Source organism: Mastacembelus armatus, chromosome 9, assembly GCF_900324485.2.
Source record: "Mastacembelus armatus chromosome 9, fMasArm1.2, whole genome shotgun sequence".
Lineage (NCBI taxonomy): Eukaryota > Metazoa > Chordata > Actinopteri > Synbranchiformes > Mastacembelidae > Mastacembelus > Mastacembelus armatus.
In genome coordinates this window covers 16,570,932-16,591,856 of record NC_046641.1, presented here as the reverse complement: position 1 = coordinate 16,591,856, position 20,925 = coordinate 16,570,932, and the positions used below count along the sequence as shown (strand labels likewise).

The following is a 20,925-nucleotide window of genomic DNA, read 5'->3' as shown; positions in this document are numbered from 1 at the left end:
AAAAACAAAAAAAAAAAAACAAAAAAAAAAACAACTCAATGTCTATGTACAATTCTTATAAACAATAGATAGCTTTTTGAACATGTCTTATAGTGAAGTTTTTGATTGTCTATATTTCTGGATATACATTTTTAAGTTTTGTAGGTTTTTATTCACAAAGGTGTTTTTGTTTTCAAAGGACTGAGTTTTCTTTTTCAAAACCACAATTGCTATATTTTTTTTTTCTTTTTAAACTTCAAAACACAATACAAAATATAAAATAAATTTGTTTAGTGCTTTCCTGCACACACGTCTCATACCAGATATCAATAAAATATCACATTTTTGAGAGTTCACAGGGAGGTGAAAAACCTACTTCTACTACTTAATGGCCTTTACATTCTGACAGTTTTTCTTTGTACAAACCACAGGTGAAATAAATATCACTGCACTGCTAAAGCTAGAAGAGCATGGAGGACCTACTGCATTATGCACATTGCATTAAAAGATAAACTAGCTCTTCACATACTTAGAGCAGCAGCCATCCCTTTACCATCAAGACAAATATAGACATGTAAAAAGATTTTTTTTTTTCTTTTTCGACGAAAGAAAACCGAGTGTCTTTTACACATGGCTGCAAAAATGCAACATTGACTAATATCAATACATCTCCAGGTAAAGCCATTTTTAGTGGTTGTTGAGAAAGACATACAGCTGACATGCGTGATTTCAGCTGTGTCCTGATGTTCGGGTATCATGACTTGCCAAAAAAAATAAAAAATAAAAAAAGTCAACTTGTAAAATGTGAAACCAAAATATCTGTACATATCTACAAATTATTGCCTTTTTGACAAGGAATCAAATAAAAACCTTTGTATTGACACAAATTCACAAGTGTAAGAGGTCAGTTAATAGACTTTTTAAAGGCTATTTGCTAATTATTTACATAAAATGCAGACATGAATATCTTCAGTGATGCTGGGCTTGAAAACTGAAAACTTGATCGAACTTGTGGTGAGACATGAACCCTGTCTGTACACGCAATAGTGAAACACTGGATCTGCGGACATGACAAATATATTGTACCCCTGAAAAAAACTAATTATTCATAGCACAATGCATAGATAAATTAAGTAAACACTACTACTGCATCCAATCAACTGACAATGACCTGCTAAACATTTTACATTTCACAATTACAGACTTCAGTCAACAGTTCAGAAAGCAGCACCTCTCTACTACTAGACTCCAAGAAATTGTGGACCAGATTATACAAGGCATTCTCTAGTCAGTATAGATTAGGCAGAAGTTGAAGACAAAATCAGAGTGGCTTTAAATAAAGAGAATGCTGCTAGCAGGTTTGACCGAGGTTGCTAAGTTGTCAGAAAATGGCGCTAACTTGATTTGGAAACATACTGTAACATTTCTACACAACTGAAGGACATATTCTAAGCGTGCATGAGTTAAAGCATTAAACAAAACCTTTAAACATAAGAGTACATGCAATAAATACATACTTTACTGAGCCTGATGATTTCTGTTTGAATGGCTATTAACCCAACCAATATTTTTGCATTGCAATATTGCTGTTACGGTTTGCCTGTCTGACTGACATCCTCCTAGAAATAAGCATTAAATTCAATTCAATTAAAAAAAAAAAAAAAATTAAATATCGGTAAAACAAGGCAATACTCCCATTATGTTACTCTACACAAGCATTCTTTATCACCTGTTTAAAAAATGTACTAGAACAACTATCATTTAGGAGCTATAATTTGAGTATGACGGCATAAGATAAAAACCGTGAACCGCTGGAAACGTTCTTGTGTTCCGGTTTTGCTGCTTAGAATAGAACGTAAGCAGACGAAGCAGAAACAAGCTTCCACAGGAGAAAACGAACAGTAAAGAAAGCCAGCTTGGAAGGCCTTAGCAGCTGAAGCCGCAGTGCTGCCTGCTCTTCAAACTAATCTCCATGCTAGTGTTGCTCTTCATACAATATGTAGCCAGTTTTATCTGGGGACAAATAAAACCATTTGCACTAATCTGGTTACTGAAACATACCTGTAAACCAAACACTATATAAAATTTTCAAAAGTACCACCTGTCAAACAACAAACACTAGAGCCAGAAAATTAAGCCAGTTTTGGCAGCTGACAAGAATGGCAGGATAACATACTGTAACTCTGAAGATGTGTGTAGGTGTGAGGGAGGAAGACAACTCTCCTGCAGCCTCTGGGCCCCGCTGTACATGGACGTTCAACATTTCAAGACCGCAAAACAAAAATAAAATAAATGGCTATATAAACTCTTGAGAGAAATCAAGATTTTAGCTCTATATGATAGACATCACTGATGTCATATTACACAAAAAATGAAAAAAAAGTATATTCATATACATATATATAGATATATATATATAGATATATATATATATCTAGAATTTAAACAAATTGAATTCTCCAGTGAGGTCAGTCTTATGTACAAGCGGGATAAGGGGTTTCAAAAAGGTAGAAGAGGAAGATCACTCTGACTGAAGTGCTGCAGTGTGCTGTGTGTGGTGCCGTGCATGTGGTCCCAGAAACCCATTGGGCTCACCGCTGCCAGCCAAGCTCCCAAAGTCTGTGACAGACACTGCCATTTTGGCGCCAGTAATTCTGTGGTGGTGCGTCGTCGTCCTTCGCGCCTCAAAGTCCACTCCAAGGTTACCTACGGACACATCATTGATAAATGAGTCAGGCAGCGCCATCTTGAGTCTTTTGGAGGGCCGCTCGCAGTCCTTGTTGACACACACTCCTCCTAGTTGGCCCAGGTCTGAGTGATAGAAGCCAGCGTCAAGCATGTTGAGGCAGTCAGGGTCTGCACCATTGGTAGGGAACCCAAGGGATTCATCGTGGTTCAGGGACCCACGATGGAGACTTTCCAATGGAGGAAAGTTGTAGGAGTCCAGGCAACTAACCTCTGCAGGGCTGCACACTGTGGCTACAGTGTTACTCAAAGCTGCAAAGAGACAGGACAATTGATTAACATCAAGTCAAAGAAGACAACAGCACGTTGACTAAGGGAAGACATTAACAAATTAAGACAATATCTATGATGCTATCATGAATTTCTAGTTTTTTTTTTTTTTTTACCGACCTGTGAGGTCGCTGGCTGTGATGGAGTTGAGCAGGCTGAGCTGTTGGTCTGTGGTAGTCTCCAGCCTTCCTCCTCCCCCTGCTCCTGAACACACAGAGGATGAACTGTCCACTGCCAGTCCCTCTGCTTCATCCACCAGCCTGTCCATCAGGTCACTACATACAGACAAAAAAAAAAAAAAAAAAAAACATATTGAATTTAAAGGGTATATTTATTTCAAATAGTATGTCCTTCTTACATTTTTAGAGTCCACTGTATTAAACATTAAGCACAAATCTGCAAACAGATATAATGAATCATCTTCTGCCACTCACGTTACACCAGGATAGCTGCTGTACTTTTTCTTCCCAAACCGAGTCTGCTGCACAAAGAAGTCAAAGCGCTCGGACTTTTTCCACATGTAATAAAACGCCACACATTCTGCTACCGTTCGTGTTGTGACCTAACAGTGAGAAAAAAAAAGTAGGAAAAGTTACAAATGTGAAACCTTCATACTTCATATGTGTACTTTGAAACACTTGTGTAAGAACTTATAAGACTCACTTTGTGTTTCTGTATGAGGTGAAAGTTCTTGTCATACATCTGTAGTGCATGTTCAAAGTTCTTGCATTCCTCTTCTGACCACGGAGGTGATTTTTCTGAAATGAAACCAGAAATATATTCATACACTGTTTGTATACAACCAGGTGGTCCTTGTGAAAACAAAAGGCTAGCTTTTCAATCTCATCTTTCCACCACCCAAAACTAAATTAAATGTCAAAAATAAAGAAGTCTGGAATTCGTTTACTCCAAACAAGTTCCTGCCACACTGACTTAAAAAAAAAAAAAAAAAAAAAAAGAACTGTACAATGCATATAGATACAGTTCTGTAACAATTAAGTGGCCAACATATTAGAAACATTTGGGTTATGGGTAAAGCCAATATAAACAGCACAAAAGGGCACCAAAATATGCAGCAATATACTGCTGGTTCATGTAATTAATGGTATTAATTGTCACATGACAACATTCACACTAAGCATCAGTGCAGCAGTAATAATTTACTAAAAAGTACACTAAAACAAGTAAACATTTGCATCATATGAAAAAGGTAAGAACTAAAAAAAGAAAAACAATAGGTTCTCAGTCAATGCTGAAATGTTCCGGAGAATAATTTCAAAGGTGAGATGGGGGAAGGTCTTATCACAGTAAAATCTAACCTGTCAAAGAATGAGTCATGTATAAAAGTATGCTCAGAATTTTCCCCATTCTAAACATACTTTTCCCTTTCTCAATGCATTTTACTTGTCTTTAATCATTTTCCCTCTTTTCCCCTTAAGATGTGCTTTAACAAGATTATTGTTAGATGTACTATAAAAACCTTCCCTGCCTGCTCATGTGCAACCTCACAAATGATGAGGACTCAACTGCTGGATGGGCCTGATGTTTGCTGTGGACATTCATAATCCAACAGAAGAAAAACCGTTGACTAAACTTTGCCCAGCAGCTGCCATAATGTACCTGTGTTGACCTCTACACAGTACAATATTGACTGAGAAGCACAGCATTTTATTAGACCTAAAAGGAAACGTATATTTTCTTGGAGAATACCCCTGTGCACATGAATTGCCAAAAGTCTATTTCTATGATTATAGCTACTGTGGCTGGGATAACAAATGTAAGCAACCAATCACAAGAATCATATTTGTCAATTTTTTTTGCCAAACAATGTGTTAAACGCTATTAAAGTATCAGTGACATTTGCCTCATGTCAGAAATGACAGGGAGCCTATTTTCTCTGCTTACCTTTTGAGGATTTTACACAGCTGCAGTATCTTTCAAGGGCTTCACGGGTGTTGTAGTTGCACTTGACAAGCTCATACAAAGCCTATGTGGAAAGAGTGGAATGGTCACAACTGGAATATCCAAAACAAATCAAAGTGGCCTTAGAAATCAACCCTCTTGGGTCTAAGGGTGTTTTGGGGCCCTGGACAAGTTTTGATATGTCCTGACAACTTGTGCTTTTTTCAGTTTCTTTTAAACATATTAATGGCTAAAGTCTGATAACACTGTAATCAGCACAAACTGGGCTACAATGATATGTGAGTGGCATTTTTTTTGAGAAAAGCATTTATGCATGGTTAGTGAAAAACTAAAAATTTTAAGTCACTGAAATAAGGCCATAAAACACAAACAGAATGGTTCACATGACTTTGGAGAACTGCATAATTTAGCCTAGAGTGTTTGTTTGAAATTGATGTGAAAATCACCTTGTTCACTCATTCACAAAAAACAATATACTAATTTACATTTTCTAAGACTTTTTTTCAGTAGGAAGATATAAAGACATATGCAAGGGGGTGTGTCCCTGATTGTGAACAATCATGTGATTTACCTGAGGAAACAAATACAATGAGCGGCACAATGAGCGGCATAATAAGACTTTCAGTCAGGAATCTGGCTGAGAGGGAATTACTGCAATGCAGATGCAAACACTTGTCATCTGAGTCGCGTTTTAACACTGAGGACAAAGTAAATTCTGTGTCGCTGTCCAGAACCATACAAAGCGCTTCTTCACCCGTGTAGCGTGCCATCGTCGAAATGCGCAGAAAAAGTGAGTAAATTCCATGATGAAGTTTAACGTTTCATGTCATTTATTAGGTGCATGCACATAATTACCTGGCTCACCTCAGATTATTTCCATATGAACAGTGCGCTCAGCATGATCACACTAGCTATAATGAGGTAAGACAGGAGAAACCGTGCCACTCCTGACTTTCATACAGATCAAATAAAAAGATCTGTTTTCGACTTGAATTGTTTCATTTTAATGAATACATTTCAAGCTTTCTATGCATATATTTCTCATGTTTTTGAGGCAAGTATTTGCTGAGATTCAGGTTTTATTTAAGTGTCTATAAAGACAGGTGACAGTGACAGAGCGCACACTGTCTATTTTACAAAAGCACAGCATTTTGTTGTTATTATGAGTGCATACAAATAAAACTAGACCCTTTACAGATTCGAATGATATATTGCTTTTATCTGTGCGATCAAAGCTGATGGGTTAATTTAAGTTAATTTTGGTGTTATCAGGACATGCCACAAAACACAACAGCACATTTGACGACCACTGAGGGTTAATAATCAGAAGAATTAAGAAATACTCTGAAGAATTCGAAGCACAGGTAAATAAAAGCTAATCAAAAGGTGTTGACTACATGAGCTCAAAAACATTAACATGAAAGGCGTAATAAAGACGTGACTGACCTGTTCATTGTCTCGAACATGCGTCCCTGGTTTGTCACATCCTGTTTTCTCATCTGTTGTCCGTGACAGCACCTCAGACAGGTAACTTCTAACTTTGTTTTCTGGTAATGTCCCAGGGCTCCATAATAACTCATCATCATCTTCATACACTATGTACATTACATTAAGATTAGCCACATTGTGTCATCATCGTCTTTAGTGTACAGCTAGAGACACTGAAAGCATCACATTAAACAACAGATCAGGCATGCATGCTGAAAATAGAAAAGCAGCAGTTACCTTTCTCCCCATCTTTGTAGTAACAGAGGCAAGAAGGAACCTCCGCTTGGTACTGTGATCCCACCATTATTTCCTTTAAAAAAAAAACAAAAAAAAACAAATATATTACACATTAAAACACAAAAGCAAACAGTACTGATTAAATTTCCAACATGGAGCAAACTTTAATTGTCCCTCTCTTAATGTGTCCCAAAATTAAACATGTCATTTACCTTTCTAGAGTCCTCAGGGCTTGGGCCATCATCATCACATTCCGACTCTTTATCGCCGTCAGAGATAGCATTGGCTACAAAATAATAAACACGCTGAATTCTAGTAGCATGCCAAAGACCTGATATTTTAAAGCACAGATTTGGTACTGTACAAATTTAGTACATGATACATCACTACACCATTACAAAACAGATTCAACATGATCATATTACAGTGTTCTAATAGACCACCAGGTTTGATAAAAAAAATTGTCAGTACAGTAGCAGTTACGCAGGAAAAACTAGCTAACATTTCAAACATGATATAGAGCATGTTGTTAGAGCATCAGTGTTAAACATAACTGACGCATTTCTAAAGGCTAAATATTGATGAATTCACACATTTTTATAATATAAAAAGTTCCCATATAAGCTCACAAAGCAGACATATAAGATTAAATATGCATCCAAACCTGGAGGTATGCCTTTATACAGTGTAAGTGGCTACTTACATCGAAGTGTTCTTGGGAAGAAATCGGTGGTCTCATGGGAGGTGACTGAAGGGGTAAGATCATCAGCTGAGGACTGGGTTTCCTCCTCGTAGTCTCCAGACAGCAGATCTTTAGCTATTTCCTCCTATAAAGTAAGAACAATATTCACAGACAGACCAAGGGTGATAAACTGAATGTCTTTTGAAATGTAACTGAATTACATTTCAGAGGCAAATACATTTACATATAATAATTTCCCCTAATATTGGCTATATCACATAATTACAGAACAGCATTTACTTACCTTGTCCAAAGTCATGTCAGGCAGCTCATCTGTCAGGTCTCCAGAGGAACTGTCTATACTGGAGCCTGCTGAGGCTTCATAGCGATAAATGGCCAATAGTTCCTCCAAAGGCATGTTCCCTTCCTGGGTGGAGAAAAACAAAACAAAATGACACTTAGCACTTCATTTCAGAGGTATCACAAATGTATATACATCTCTTATATAAATAAATATATATATAAATAAATGCCAATTTGACTATTTAAAATCAATACTTTTATTTAAAAAAAAAAAACACTACATGTATACACAACATTTTAAGGTGTTTATACAATTTTTAGTTTACCTTTTCCAGATCTGCAATCTCAGAGCTGAAGTTTCTCCCTCCATCCAGAGATTCTTCCTCCTCCAGAGTCCTCTCATCATCATACTCATGAACTAACATTTCTGCTGTTGGGTCGAAGTCATGGTCCTCTGACGATAAAGAGCCAACTGAGTGAGAAGACAGAGAAGGAAAAGAAACAAATGTCTCAGCCATCACACTCAAGCTTCAACAACAATGTGTAAATAAAAAAACTCACAGATAAGGACACGTTCACATGGCTACAATGTGAAACACTAGAATTTCATCTTGATAATGCTGCCATGCAAAGTCACCCCATTAAATCACAAAAAGTTAAAACACAAACTGTACATACTGGTATTCAATTTAAAGCGGCCACTTTCTTACCTGGACTTGAACTCCCTAGGGAAGCCTGCAAAAGAATAAAACCAGAGCATGAATGGTTATAACAGTTGAAACATGGGTTCACCTAATATGGAGGCGGTGAACTTTAAATATTAGAGCATGTTGAGTTAGAAAAATGCCTCTGATGTTCTGTGTTTTGAGCACCCAAAATAACGTTAGTTGAGCGGTATTTATCGCTAACATTACCTCCAATAGGTGGCTACAACGATAGCCATGAATGAACGCTACTCACAGAGGGGACTTCTGACCAAACAGGCGTTTTAAAACCTTGAATCAAAAGTATATTTTCGGGAGACACAATCGGAGCTAAACTAGAAGAATGTCTTCAGAGAGACAGTAGGATTTATGCAGTGTCGGCTCCTGAAACCGTCAGCTAGCCAGCAAGCTAACACCAAACCTAATGTTAACGTTATGCAAAAATGTAAACACTAAATGCGTCTCCACGGCACTACAATCGATAATAGTTGAAGTGTCTTAAAAATATTGGCGTCTCTAAGTGAGACTAAGTGGAATAAAACAAGTCTCCATTCATCACAAGCTCGGTGTAATCTGTTTGCTAACGTTAAATTTACGTATCAATTTACAGCCGCTAACCCAAAGCAGCTGAGAGCGAAGGCGCAGCGGCCTGGTAGTGAAGGATCGGTCCGGACATTCAAGCATATTTTGGAGGAATAAAATTGACAATTATGACACGAAACACGCTATATAGAAGGGAAAACCCCAAATTTCTTCAATCGATAGTGTAAAAATGAAAAATACAACACACAAATTTTAAAAATATCGATTTAAGATCGATTGCTTCTCCCCTGTTTTCCCTCTTACCTCCGCCATATTGGTACCTTTAGCTAATGAGCTCGTTCTAGCGCAATACCCGGATCAGCGCTCTGAGCCAATCAGAGCTCCAGGTGACCGTTCTTGTCGTGACGTCATCCAAACCGAGCACTGATCAAACTAACGGTAAGCATCGATTAACTGTAAATCTACGGCGTGACCATGGAAAAAATCACACAGGTATGATATGAAACCGCCACGATCCTCCCAACATGTATCAGTAACATTGCGTTTAGCCTGTTAGTGCCTCACACAGAGACATTTTGCTAGAACACCCAGAGCGTAGTGTTCCCGGAACATCCCAGCTGATTGCCTGCACGCAAGTGTGGGGGGCTAGAGCATTTTTAAAGCGGTTATCACTGTGAACATCATTGTGACAATATATTCCTATTATAGTGAGGCTTTTGATTATGTCATAACATTAAATAGCAATTTGTGGTATCGATTTTTATGTTACATTTTTGACATTTGGGTTATAATATAATACTAATGCTATAGCCTAATACTAAACACAAGAAGAAAAACACAAAACTAACATTTAGATCTCTAATAAACGTACCAACAAAAGGGCATACAGCCCACCACGTTTGTTTGAACACTATTTCATATATGGCTAACAGCAGTATTTCAATTTTAGTCATGTAAACCCAAATGTCAACACCTTTACAAACCCAAAAAAAAAAAAATATATATATATATATATACAATCAATAATATTGAACTATGTTTGTTGAGTATAATACATAAGGTCTGATAGGCTGATCTAGCAATGGAAAAACTGCATTTGGTTGTTGTTAGAGAAAGCCTTTTAAAAAAAACAACAAAAAAAAAAAAAGTAGCAGCATGGAGAATAGTATTTTGAGTGAGCCCCTATCACCTGCAGGAAAGATCTCTTTATGGGACAGCTCCTGGATAGCTCTTCTACATGTACCATTGAACTGATTTACAGGGGGTGATAGAAGAATGACAATATACATTTTATATGGAACTTAGAAGTTTAATTTTAACATTAAAGTTAAGTTCATATTGTTTAAATTTGTTTAATCCAGAAGCAAAAAATAAATGAACAGATAAAGTTTACAAATTACAGCTATGGAACCAAGATTTAAGGAGATCTGAGTTTGTGTTGGAGAGATTACATTAAATGGAAATGGTGATTCATCTACCGAATCTACTGTTCAAGGGATGTAGTTAATAAGTATGATAGTATTATATTTTTATAAATGTGGATTGTCTTGATCCCTGCCTTCTGGTATTGTAGCAACATTCAGAAGATTTGTTTTAATATAGAACAGTGGTTATCATATTGGAGATGAAATATAATTTGAATACATCAATCTTCAGGATATATAAAAGGATACAATAAGGTATTAGAGGAGCTAGATTATTTTTTATTAGTTTATACTTAAAAACTGGAAATTAATGAATGAGCTTGAATGAGATCTGCAGATATTTGTGCAAAAGGCAATAATAACAATAACAATAATATTATACATATAGTTGAACAACTACACACATGTTTTTGGACTGTGGGGAGGAAACCGGAGTACCTGGAGAATGGGCACAATCCAATGGGTTTTGAACCAGGGACCTTCTTGCTGTGAGGCAACAGTGCTGCCCATCAAAACAAAGCAATTAATGTATTTAATATATAGACCACCAGAGGGCAAACGTGCACTCTAAAACCATGGCTACTCTATTCACAGCACTGACATCCTGGTTTTGATAACTGTGTAATATAATACTATGATGTTATATTTTACCATCCTATCAACATCATAGAGTCATGATGCGAAGCAGGTTTACATTCTGGACAGCCAGAAGGTGAAATTAACTCCCTGTCTCTGTTCTGTACAGTACTAGTGTTACTCCTGCACTGCATTAGCTGTTACTTGAATGAGATCTGCAGATATTTGTGCAAAAGGTACTAACAATAGTTTCCATGCTCATCCAGGATGAGCAGAGCAGATATAATATATAGGTAAATATAATAGAATAATATAATCAGCACAAATGGTGAGTGTCAATCTTTTCACTTACACTATACAGCAAAAAGTTATAGATTGTTTACATGTTGATCCCATGTAATTTGTCATATTTTCTTTAAACTGTCACAAGTAAACAGTTCTGTGTTTGAAAGGAGTGCCCTGTAAGGTGTAGGGACGGCAGCGTGGGCTTTTTTGGTGGACTTTGCAAACAAATGAGTCACTGGGTTTAGACAGTTCAGGAGCACATCCCTCTACATGCTACATCTGAATCGCTTACCTCTGTTTAGCTGGATCATAATAGAGACTCTAAGTTGAACAGTTATAAAACCTTTCATACACATACTGTATAGACTTCTAATATCTAAGCTGAACAAATGCCGCAATAAATCCTCTTCTGCTGCTGTTTTATTTTCTTTATCTTACATTTTGTAGTAGTGGTAAGCTTTTAATCTTTGTGTTTCCCCATGCTTGTACAAGAAGTGTAAAATAAGAGCAGAAATTACTCTGTCTCTCTTCTCTCTGGAAAAATTATGATTATCATAATCAATGGAAAGCCCATTTGAAGCCTACTTCTACAGAACAATGTAGCGAGGAAGAAGTGCGCCCTCACCTAATCAGTAAAATTGGCAGGTCAGGAAGTTATCCTCTGACGTAGATTTTAGCAAGGCGAGTGACAAAAGGTCACTATCCATTGTTACAGTTTAAAACGGATGATGCTGATTAACACTGGCTTTCACCGACACTGGTTCTGTGATTGTCCAGCAACTGCCCACTCAGTTGATTTGCCATTACTGAGGCACAGAAAACACATTGTAATACTAATAACTCCCTCATAATTACTGATTATATTTCAGGCCAAATGGACACATCAGCTGCATATTTATTGGTCATAATTTGTGTGATATGTCACACCAAGTGAACTGCAAGTCTAAAACATAGTCTCAAAGTATGAATAAAGTATGATTTAATCCTGCATCCCTGCATCTGTAAACTGAGCCAAATACATATACATTTATCTTACACAAAAAATGAATATAGAATTATACGAAAGGTATTAAATCTAATGAAAAACTATGGCACTCCTCTTTACTGTCCCTTTACAGATTCAAGTTCACTTTGTAAAATTATTCACTTTAGATAAACAAGTTGAGATGGTACTTTTACTTTTAAAGAGTACAAGGCCACCAGGTGGCAATGTGTCACAGCTCAGGGTTCTTCATGACTCAGCTTTAACATTTTCCATTTCCTCTGTGATCCCAACACCACCCGCTGCAACAGTGACTGCATGAACACCGACTGCTTGCTGTGTTGATATTTTTGGGTGAATCATATTAAACTCCAATGTGTGCAGTGAGTGACACAGGTTTATGTGTATGTATTTACAGTTTAAAGTGCACTATTTATCCCCTCATGTGGCTCACTCAACAGTCAACAGCTGCAGAACAAGTCCTATGAAGTCAACAGATCTTTCTGAAGGACTTGGCCATGCTGAGGTTTATGTTTCGAATGAATAATATAAACAACCTGGAAACTGCAGTGGCCAGATAATCAAGTAAATACATGGCAGCTGGATCCTTTGTGAAAATATCCAGTTCTAGGTGTACACTGTTGATGAGCAAAAATACAAACTGTTATGGTGAATGGGGTCACATTTTTATGTTCTACATAACTATTACATCCAACTGAGTCAGTAACATACTTACTGTAAGATAACGTCAGAAGATGTCACAGAAATCATGGCCTGTGGGGAGAGAAACATGAATGGTGTGTTTTATAAAATCCTTTGTATGTTTGATCCTTTGGCACATGTACTCTGTAGCACATGTTGATGTATTTGTGAAGAAAAATCTTGAGTCATTGTGACTGTGGCACATATCGCTATAGAAGTGGGTTACAGTCAGTAAACAGATGAGGTGAGATGAGGGAATTTCAGGTGGTCTTGTACTGAAAGTGATAGTAACAATCCAATTCATGTTGGTTAGTCATCTGCCTGATGGCAGTGGGGATGAAGGATCTCCTGTATCGTTCAGTCCTGCACGACAGTGAGGTGAGGCATCCACTGCAGCTGCTTCTCTGCTCCATCAGGATGTTGTGAAGGGGATGGTCAGGATGGTCTCTACCTTTGTCTATGTGCATCTCTCCACCACAGCTTTCACTGAGTTTAGATTTGTTCCATACAGTGAAACAGCTTTTTCCACCAGTTTTTCCAGCCACCTTGTATCCTTGTGCTTCATGATGCCTCCCCTGCAGACTGCAGCATAAACAAGCACACTTGCTACCATGTGCAGCATCTGCCTACAGATGTCAAAGGACCCAAGCCATCTTAGGAGGGAAAGTGGTCTCTGCCCTTTTTTTACACACTACATCTCTGTTCAGTGAGCAACTTATTGTCCAGGTGTACACCTAGATATTTGTAGGCTGGCACCACTTCAGTGTCAGCACTATCGATGTTGACTGATTAAGGAGGGAACTTAGACCTTTAAAAATCCACCACTATTTCCTTGGTTTTAGACGTGTTCAGTAGGAGGCAGTTTTTGTGACTGCAGTCACTGAAGGCTTTAATCAGGCCCCATCCTCCTTTTCCTGTCCATTTCTGAGGCACTGTGAAGCATGTAGAGGACAGTATCATCCACACCAGTATGCTCTTTGTAAGGACACATTGATGACCAGAAGCTCAAGCACAAACACCTCTTTCTTGTTTTGTGAGTGTTCGGTGAGTTTTTCTTAAGTATAGAGTTGAGTCCAGGCTGCTGTAAAAACATCCATCAGTCTCTCCAAGATTTGTTTGCAGAATGGTATTTACCAGCCATTGCCCTAGTGTCAAAATAGACATGAGATGGTTTTGAGAAAAAAAAGCGAAATTCCTAAAAGGGTTTGCATTTAAATACGCATACCCCATTCCTGAAGTGGTGCTTCAGTTGCATTAAGGGCACATTAGTAGTAGTACTGTAGGTATCTGCTATACAAGAAGGCTATTACTGCAACAGCTACAAGGAAGTATATCTATTCTGTGGATATAAAAATAGATTTTTTTAACAGCTCATCTGTTTAAATGTGTGTCAGGCATGTTACAGTTGGGTCAATATAACTTAATATAAAATCAGCACATTTTGCTTTTACACAGATGGAAAAATTTGCCAATCAGTGAATGAATTTGGTCTAGCAACTGCTGGCCCCAGCCTCTCAAACCTGGCAGTTCAGGTCTATCTGAGATAGATGGTACATAACCTGAAAATGCACCGTGTGGACTAAATTTACAATAGCACAGTTCAGAAATAGTGTGCCTATAATTATGGATTATGGATTCTATGGAACAGCACCATGCAGCTCAGTACATTTAATTATTATTTGCATTAACTCAATCCACCAAAGAAAATTTGTGAAAATAAGGGACATTTCATTAATTGTTAAGTACACTACCCTAAAGTGTAGCCTGACTGAGAGTTTGTTGATGAAATTAACCTGTAAAGCACTGATCACCATTGCTTTAATGCAGCCATTATGAGTTGGTACACGGAACTTCTCAGGCCTGTTGGGGATCAGCCATATCTTCTCAATTGAAGCTGAGGTTGGTAAGTTCGAGGGCATGCAACAACCAAGAGTCTGAGTATTAGCAATGGTTTTTCACTCACACCCCATACTGAGCTCTAAATCACAGCACAGCAGAGTCCACTTTTTACTGTCTGACTTGTAGACAGGCAGGCAGACAGACAGATAGACAGACAGACAGACAGACAGATAGACCGAGACAGAGAGATAGACAGACAGACAGATAGATGAATATCCTACTATACTGCTAGTGAAGCAGTAGTGAGGTTGGAAATGTATAAATCATGTAGTAAAATCTTGGCAGTTCAGCCTGTGCTCTCTTTATTTTTCTACAGGATTGGAACACCAAGCGGCGAGAGCTCACTTCAAGGCAGAGTAACTGAGTGGGCACTGTAATTTCCTCTCTCTCTCTGTAGTCAGACGCAGTATCTACTTGTGTAGGTGTTTGTATATATCTGTAACTTGCGTCATGCACTCACGTGTTTTATATGAGATTAGTTCTCTGAATGACTTGACTGTGGCTGTGGAAATGCCCATATTTGTGGAAATGATGCAGAGTAAACACGTAAAAGATGTTACTGAATAATTTTCAATTCTAAAAAAGTTAAATTCATATTAATTTTTCCTGCATAAAGATACAGGCTTAAAAACCTATTTACCCTGCAAAAGACGAGTATTTAAGATCCAGAAGATGTTAGATACAGTAGCAGTGAAGCTATAGGATGTCTCTATTTGTTAATGCTGCTTTTGAAAGTTTTATTTTAGATATATTGCTCCCAAAGCTCCCCTGTATGAGACTAGCAGCGCAGGCCTGTGAACATGTAGTTGTATTGCTCAAAAAATACTTAACAACATGTGACAGTTCTCTGAGCCACTTATGTCAGCAGTGGCAATGGTCTTCAACACTTTAGGCAGGATGTTGTGCTCTAAAGTTCATTTGATTTAAAAACTGTGCATAATATGCAAAGTGTTGAGCCACGTACCAAATGTGAAGGATAGAGGAAACAGCTGTGCTATCGTGGATAAAAAAGCTCCTCATGACGAGACATGTGGGTGATTCTGTCTCCATGGCAACCTAGGATTCTAGCACAAGAACAGCGTGTGAAGAGAACAGAAGATGTAGAGGCCGAAAACTTGGGAAATTCTCACTTTTTTGAGTACACATAAATTCAAACACTTCCACCCATTCTTACAGTTGACAAATTCCAAAAGGAGTGCTGTCACTCTTGGCTCCCAAAACAATTCAAGAAAAATACACAGTGGGTTTTAATAATGAGTTGATACAAGAAGTTGGCCATCATTGTTTAAGGATCAGGCTGTCACTTTCCTGAATCAAAAAAAAAAAAAAGAACATGGGGTGAACAAAACTTCTACATTCTTTTTTTTCCACATTTATGTTAACTAGTTCTGTAGCCAATAAAAATTGATAAATGCAAAAGCTATAAGATACATCCTCTATAGGTAAATACTTGCAGAAAACATTTGCATTCTTGTTTGATTCCTGTCCTGTCTTAACAATAAGCCTGCAAACTGTGTAGAGAAAAAAAAAGACACCAACTCCAGTGCACTCCTTTCTGAACACTTTAACATTCATAGCTGCACCAATTAATATTTTTACATTAACAAGGGAGACAATGACTGTAATATGAAATGAAATTATCCTCCAGCTATGCAGTGCCCTACAACTCTATACAGCATTTTAGCATCTTTCAGCTTATTGTTTTGGCTTAGTTTTACTGCTCTAATTAGGTTTGTTTCCAGCATCATCAAGATGTTTACAGCAAAGAAAAAAAAACAAAAACATAAATGCTGATGTTAATCCTTTTCAGCTGGATGTGTAAATAAAATGTACATTCACAGCTTTACAAGGTGAGAATTTGTCATTTTTGGCATTTACAGCTTGTCACTCTGCCCCCAAGTGGCCAAAATGTGTCATGGGCCTGAAGTGTCAGGGCTGGTACAAGTGGAGCACAGAGGATAGACAAGCTGAGCAGGCCCTCACGTGTTTGTCCTGTTGTTTTTTCTCTCCCCGAATGTTCTTACCTGCAATAATACATAATTACACTTCCGAAGAGGGTGCTTTTGTTAGGTACAGAAAAGTTTGCTGTACATGCCGCTTCAGCAAACACAAACATTGGCAGAGTCATCAAATGTTTTCATCAGTTTACTCTTCTATTCAGCTAATGTGTGCTCATGCACAGAATGTCCTCATTACACATTATCACTACGTATTACCCTAATTTCTGTTAGGGACGTGCTGTCACATCTTTTATGTTGCTCATCCGCAGAGGCCACGAAAATGAAAATGGCAGGGTCAATAAATAATATATTACAGCAATTAATGTTTGTGACAGGGCTAAATCTATTGCCCTGATTACAAGAAAGAATAATCTCTCTACATAAAGCTTCTTTTGGTCGTTACTGTGCTGTATGCACAGGCTTAACAAATAAATGACATAAATCTACTTTGATGTTGCATAATTCATATTCAAAACAACATGAAACAAGTTTAGGGTGAAGTCATGAAAGCTGAACAGTGGAAGAAATTATTAGAATGTAATTTTAGCCCAATAATTAGTTCTGGCTGGCAGTAAGTTTTGATGTTGGGCCATCTGGCTCTGGTTCTCTGTGTAAGTTAATTTATAATTTAACGTCTGATGCACCCAAGCACATTTTTGTGTCGAAAGGACATTAATGTTCCCATAGACTTTTTTGAAGGTGCATCAGAGGGTTTAAAGGATAAAAACCAAGCAAACCAAATATTTTCGCCCAGAAAGTGGGCCTCTCAGCAAAGGGAGACAGTGCAGTAGTCTTTTGTACTGTTTCATCATTTGACTCACAGGTGGGATGGGAGATGATTCTGCAGGGCAGATATATGACTGCTTCCCTGTCACATTTTAAAGAAGTGTTTTATATTTAATAAAACTCCAAAGCAATGACATAGGGGATGTTTTTGAAACACTGACCAGGACAATGGCTCCACAGGCACCAGAATAAATACAGACTGTAGAGTGAAAAAGGAGAATCAAAGAGCTTATCTGAAAATGTATCAAGCATTACAATTCTATTTTTGTAAGAGCTTCTCTTCACTGAGAAGAGAAGGGACTATTTGAAATTAGACACAGTGTTCAAAAAGTGTGCCCTCCTCCAGAGTTTCTAATCCTGCCTTTATCACACCTCTATTTTGAAGGGCATTATCAGGAGACTGTAGGTGGATTAAATTGAAAACGGAAAAGAGTGTATGGAAATCTCTGGTGGAGTAGCATTCAGTGTTACAATTACATAATAGCTCAGTTTTCTAAGCTGTGCGGTAACTTGGCCTACATTTTTTCCATTGTCTAAAACTCCTCACTGCCTTCATCTCTTCCTCCACTCCATCTCTAATGTACCACTGGAAATGAAGAGGTATAATTATGCTTCAAATTGAATACTCAAATGTTACTCTTTTCCAGATACTATTCATATCAGTTATTTGATATCAAAGCTCCAGCCAGAGGAAAATGGCAGATATGAAAGACAGCCCCTTATCCAAGCAAGACACAAAACAAGCACGGAGCATATTATTATACCACTGGCGGACTAAATATAGTGCCTGTGCGACATCCTGAAAACAAAGACGTAGCTCTAAACTTCCGTTCTTTTGCTATTCTGATCAGTTTTGAAACGTGAGAATGCTCATGACACAAGTATATTTGGAAGACAGCCTGAATTCTCAGTGACACAGAGTGGCTGTGAAAGGAAATTATCAGCAAAAATGGGATTGTTTTCTGTTTGTTTCATTGTTTTATTGCTTGCTATTAGTTTAAGAAAAGGTTTAAGAACTGTTTTTCCTTAATGTACATTAATCTTACATGCAGACATGTACACTGTAGCAAAATATATTTGATTTTCTACTACACTTCCTGATTTTCACTAGGTATATATTTAAAAAATGAAATCTAAATTATTTTAGCCCTTAATGTTATTTATTGAACATATTGTTTGATGCTGCAGTTCATTTTCAAACATAATCTGTGTGTGTTTATCTTCATGTACTGTATACCTGCCATGGAAACATATTTCTTTGAATTCTGCACAAAGGTCATAAGATGGAAGGTATTCCAACACATGGTTCCTGAAGCAGTAATGGGACGTGCTCTACTCACCTTTCTGGCCTCTGATTCACAAGCACCTTGCACCCTAGCCTGGGTGTTGGCTGATTTTCACAGCATTGTTCCAGGCCTCCCATTCTCCGCCATTTTGTTTCCTGTCCAGAACAGGAAGTCCTGCCTGCAGCTGTTCCCAGCACTGTGAACTAAAAAGCTTTTGCAGGCACAACACACACACACACACACACACACACACACACCCTCACACACACACACACAAGAGTATACACACATCCTCTTCCTTCATGTTTCCCCTCAGCCTCTGGTCAGGATGCCCCTCTCTGATGTGCAGATGACCCCCGGGGATAATGAGATGAAGGCAAAAGCACGTCTGCGTTTCTTTCCAAACAAAACTCATGTCTCTACATAAATTGCGCGGGCAGAGCATCCCTGAAAGGATATTGCAACATTAAGGTAATTTTGTACAAGCACAAACATGAGAAATGTTTGTCGTTACAGTAATCTAAGAGAAGAAATGTAACATAAAACACATTCTTGGACTGACTACTCACATGAAATAAATTTCATGATAGGATCACTCACAAATCACCTGCTTCATAAACAATTTATGCAACACTTTGTTCTCGCAATCTAGTGATTTTTTTCATTCAGGTAGCTTTGTGATTCTCACCCTTAGCATTTCAGTTAACCAGATGAAATAAACTGTATGACTGTGGGAAAGCAACCATCTTCACTGAGGCACAGATGTCCTTTTATCTTCATGTTGAATACAGTAGGTATCTACACTGGTTATTATCAAAATTAAACCTAATAAGCATGTAGTCTGCAAGCACTTGCTTGGGTTTATAAAGACATACAGCTCATGTAAGTCATGTACATCATTTGTTGCATTTCACTGGTTACCCAACACAAATTATGAATGGATGTGTTATATCTCAGTGAAGGTTCAAGTAAAAGGCCCATATCAGAACAAATGAAACTGAAAAAGGTTTCCAGACACTTGAGCAAACTCAACGATTCGTACACTCCCCGTTGTCAATCTGATGCATATTATTATTCATGCAACAAATACTCCAGCAACAAAACAACTGGGAATGCTCACTGTTTGCTGAAGCCTAGTGGAACAAATTTCCATGACTGAATGTCATGATAATTTGTTCTCATTTGCCCCACTTTTCCCAAGGTTACAGGCAGCTAATAAACAGAGCTAATCCCTGAATGCACTGGGTTGGAGGCAGGAAAATACCTTAGACATATTGCCAGTCTATCAGGCCTATCATACACCCTTTCCTTTACCTATGGGCAATTTGGACTGCAGCCTATCTGATTTGGAGTGTGGGAGGAAACTGAAAGATCTGTAGTAAAACCATGAAAAGACAAGGAGAAGCTATTTTAGAAAGATTTTTACATAATTTTAATGGTGCTCGCTGGAAATTTCAGTAGGTGTTTCAGTGGTAATTAACACTGACATTATTCTATCCTTGAAGAAACATGTTTGATTACTCATAAGCCAAAAAAAAAACAAAAAAAAAACAGCAGAAAATACATTTTAAATTCAAAATGTTGGTAATTGGACATATGGTGTAGCCTACTGCATATGTAAAAGAGCCTTTTGAATGTAACTATATGTAGAACCCTAAACTCAGCATTATGGATTATAATAATAAATATTCACTTCATCTTCCCTTCTTCCCACATAAAAAGCTTAAAAAATTCAATCACTCAATTATTCAGATTACAGTATATATACGAATTGCAATGAAAATGCTCTTTCACAAAAAAGAATACAATAGCTTAGTACAAATTAGCCTAACTGGCAGTATTAGATGATGGTACCAGTCAGGTCTCTTTAAGTATTCTTCATATATCTATTTTATATCTGAGAGAAAACCTGGTAAGCTATTTTATATTATGCAAAGATGAGGTTTTCTTAGCTGAAATATAGCATCTTTAAGATACTCATTTACTCAGAGAATGTAAATAAAGCTCTCACATTCCAGTGATTAATTAAACTTCCTCTCCATTTCCTTTGCTTTGCCCTCTGGAGGGGCGGGTTTCCTCTCTACAGCCATCCATATGCTTCCTTTAAGGAA

At 37.6% G+C, this 20,925-nt stretch overlaps 1 protein-coding gene across 1 annotated transcript; it reads right to left on the bottom strand.

Moving 5' to 3' along the window:
* Positions 1–9,249, bottom strand: mier3b (mesoderm induction early response 1, family member 3 b). The gene is made up of 13 exons (XM_026322387.1): positions 9,178–9,249; positions 8,338–8,362; positions 7,954–8,099; positions 7,629–7,751; positions 7,346–7,469; positions 6,855–6,928; positions 6,643–6,715; positions 6,364–6,512; positions 4,900–4,981; positions 3,658–3,752; positions 3,429–3,556; positions 3,115–3,269; positions 1–2,976 (listed from the first exon to the last, which is right to left on the bottom strand). Exons 1-13 carry the CDS (start codon positions 9,184–9,186, stop codon positions 2,501–2,503), a joined length of 1,659 nt encoding a protein of 552 aa, XP_026178172.1. The 5' UTR covers positions 9,187–9,249; the 3' UTR covers positions 1–2,500.
* Positions 9,250–20,925: the final 11,676 nt, after the last annotated feature.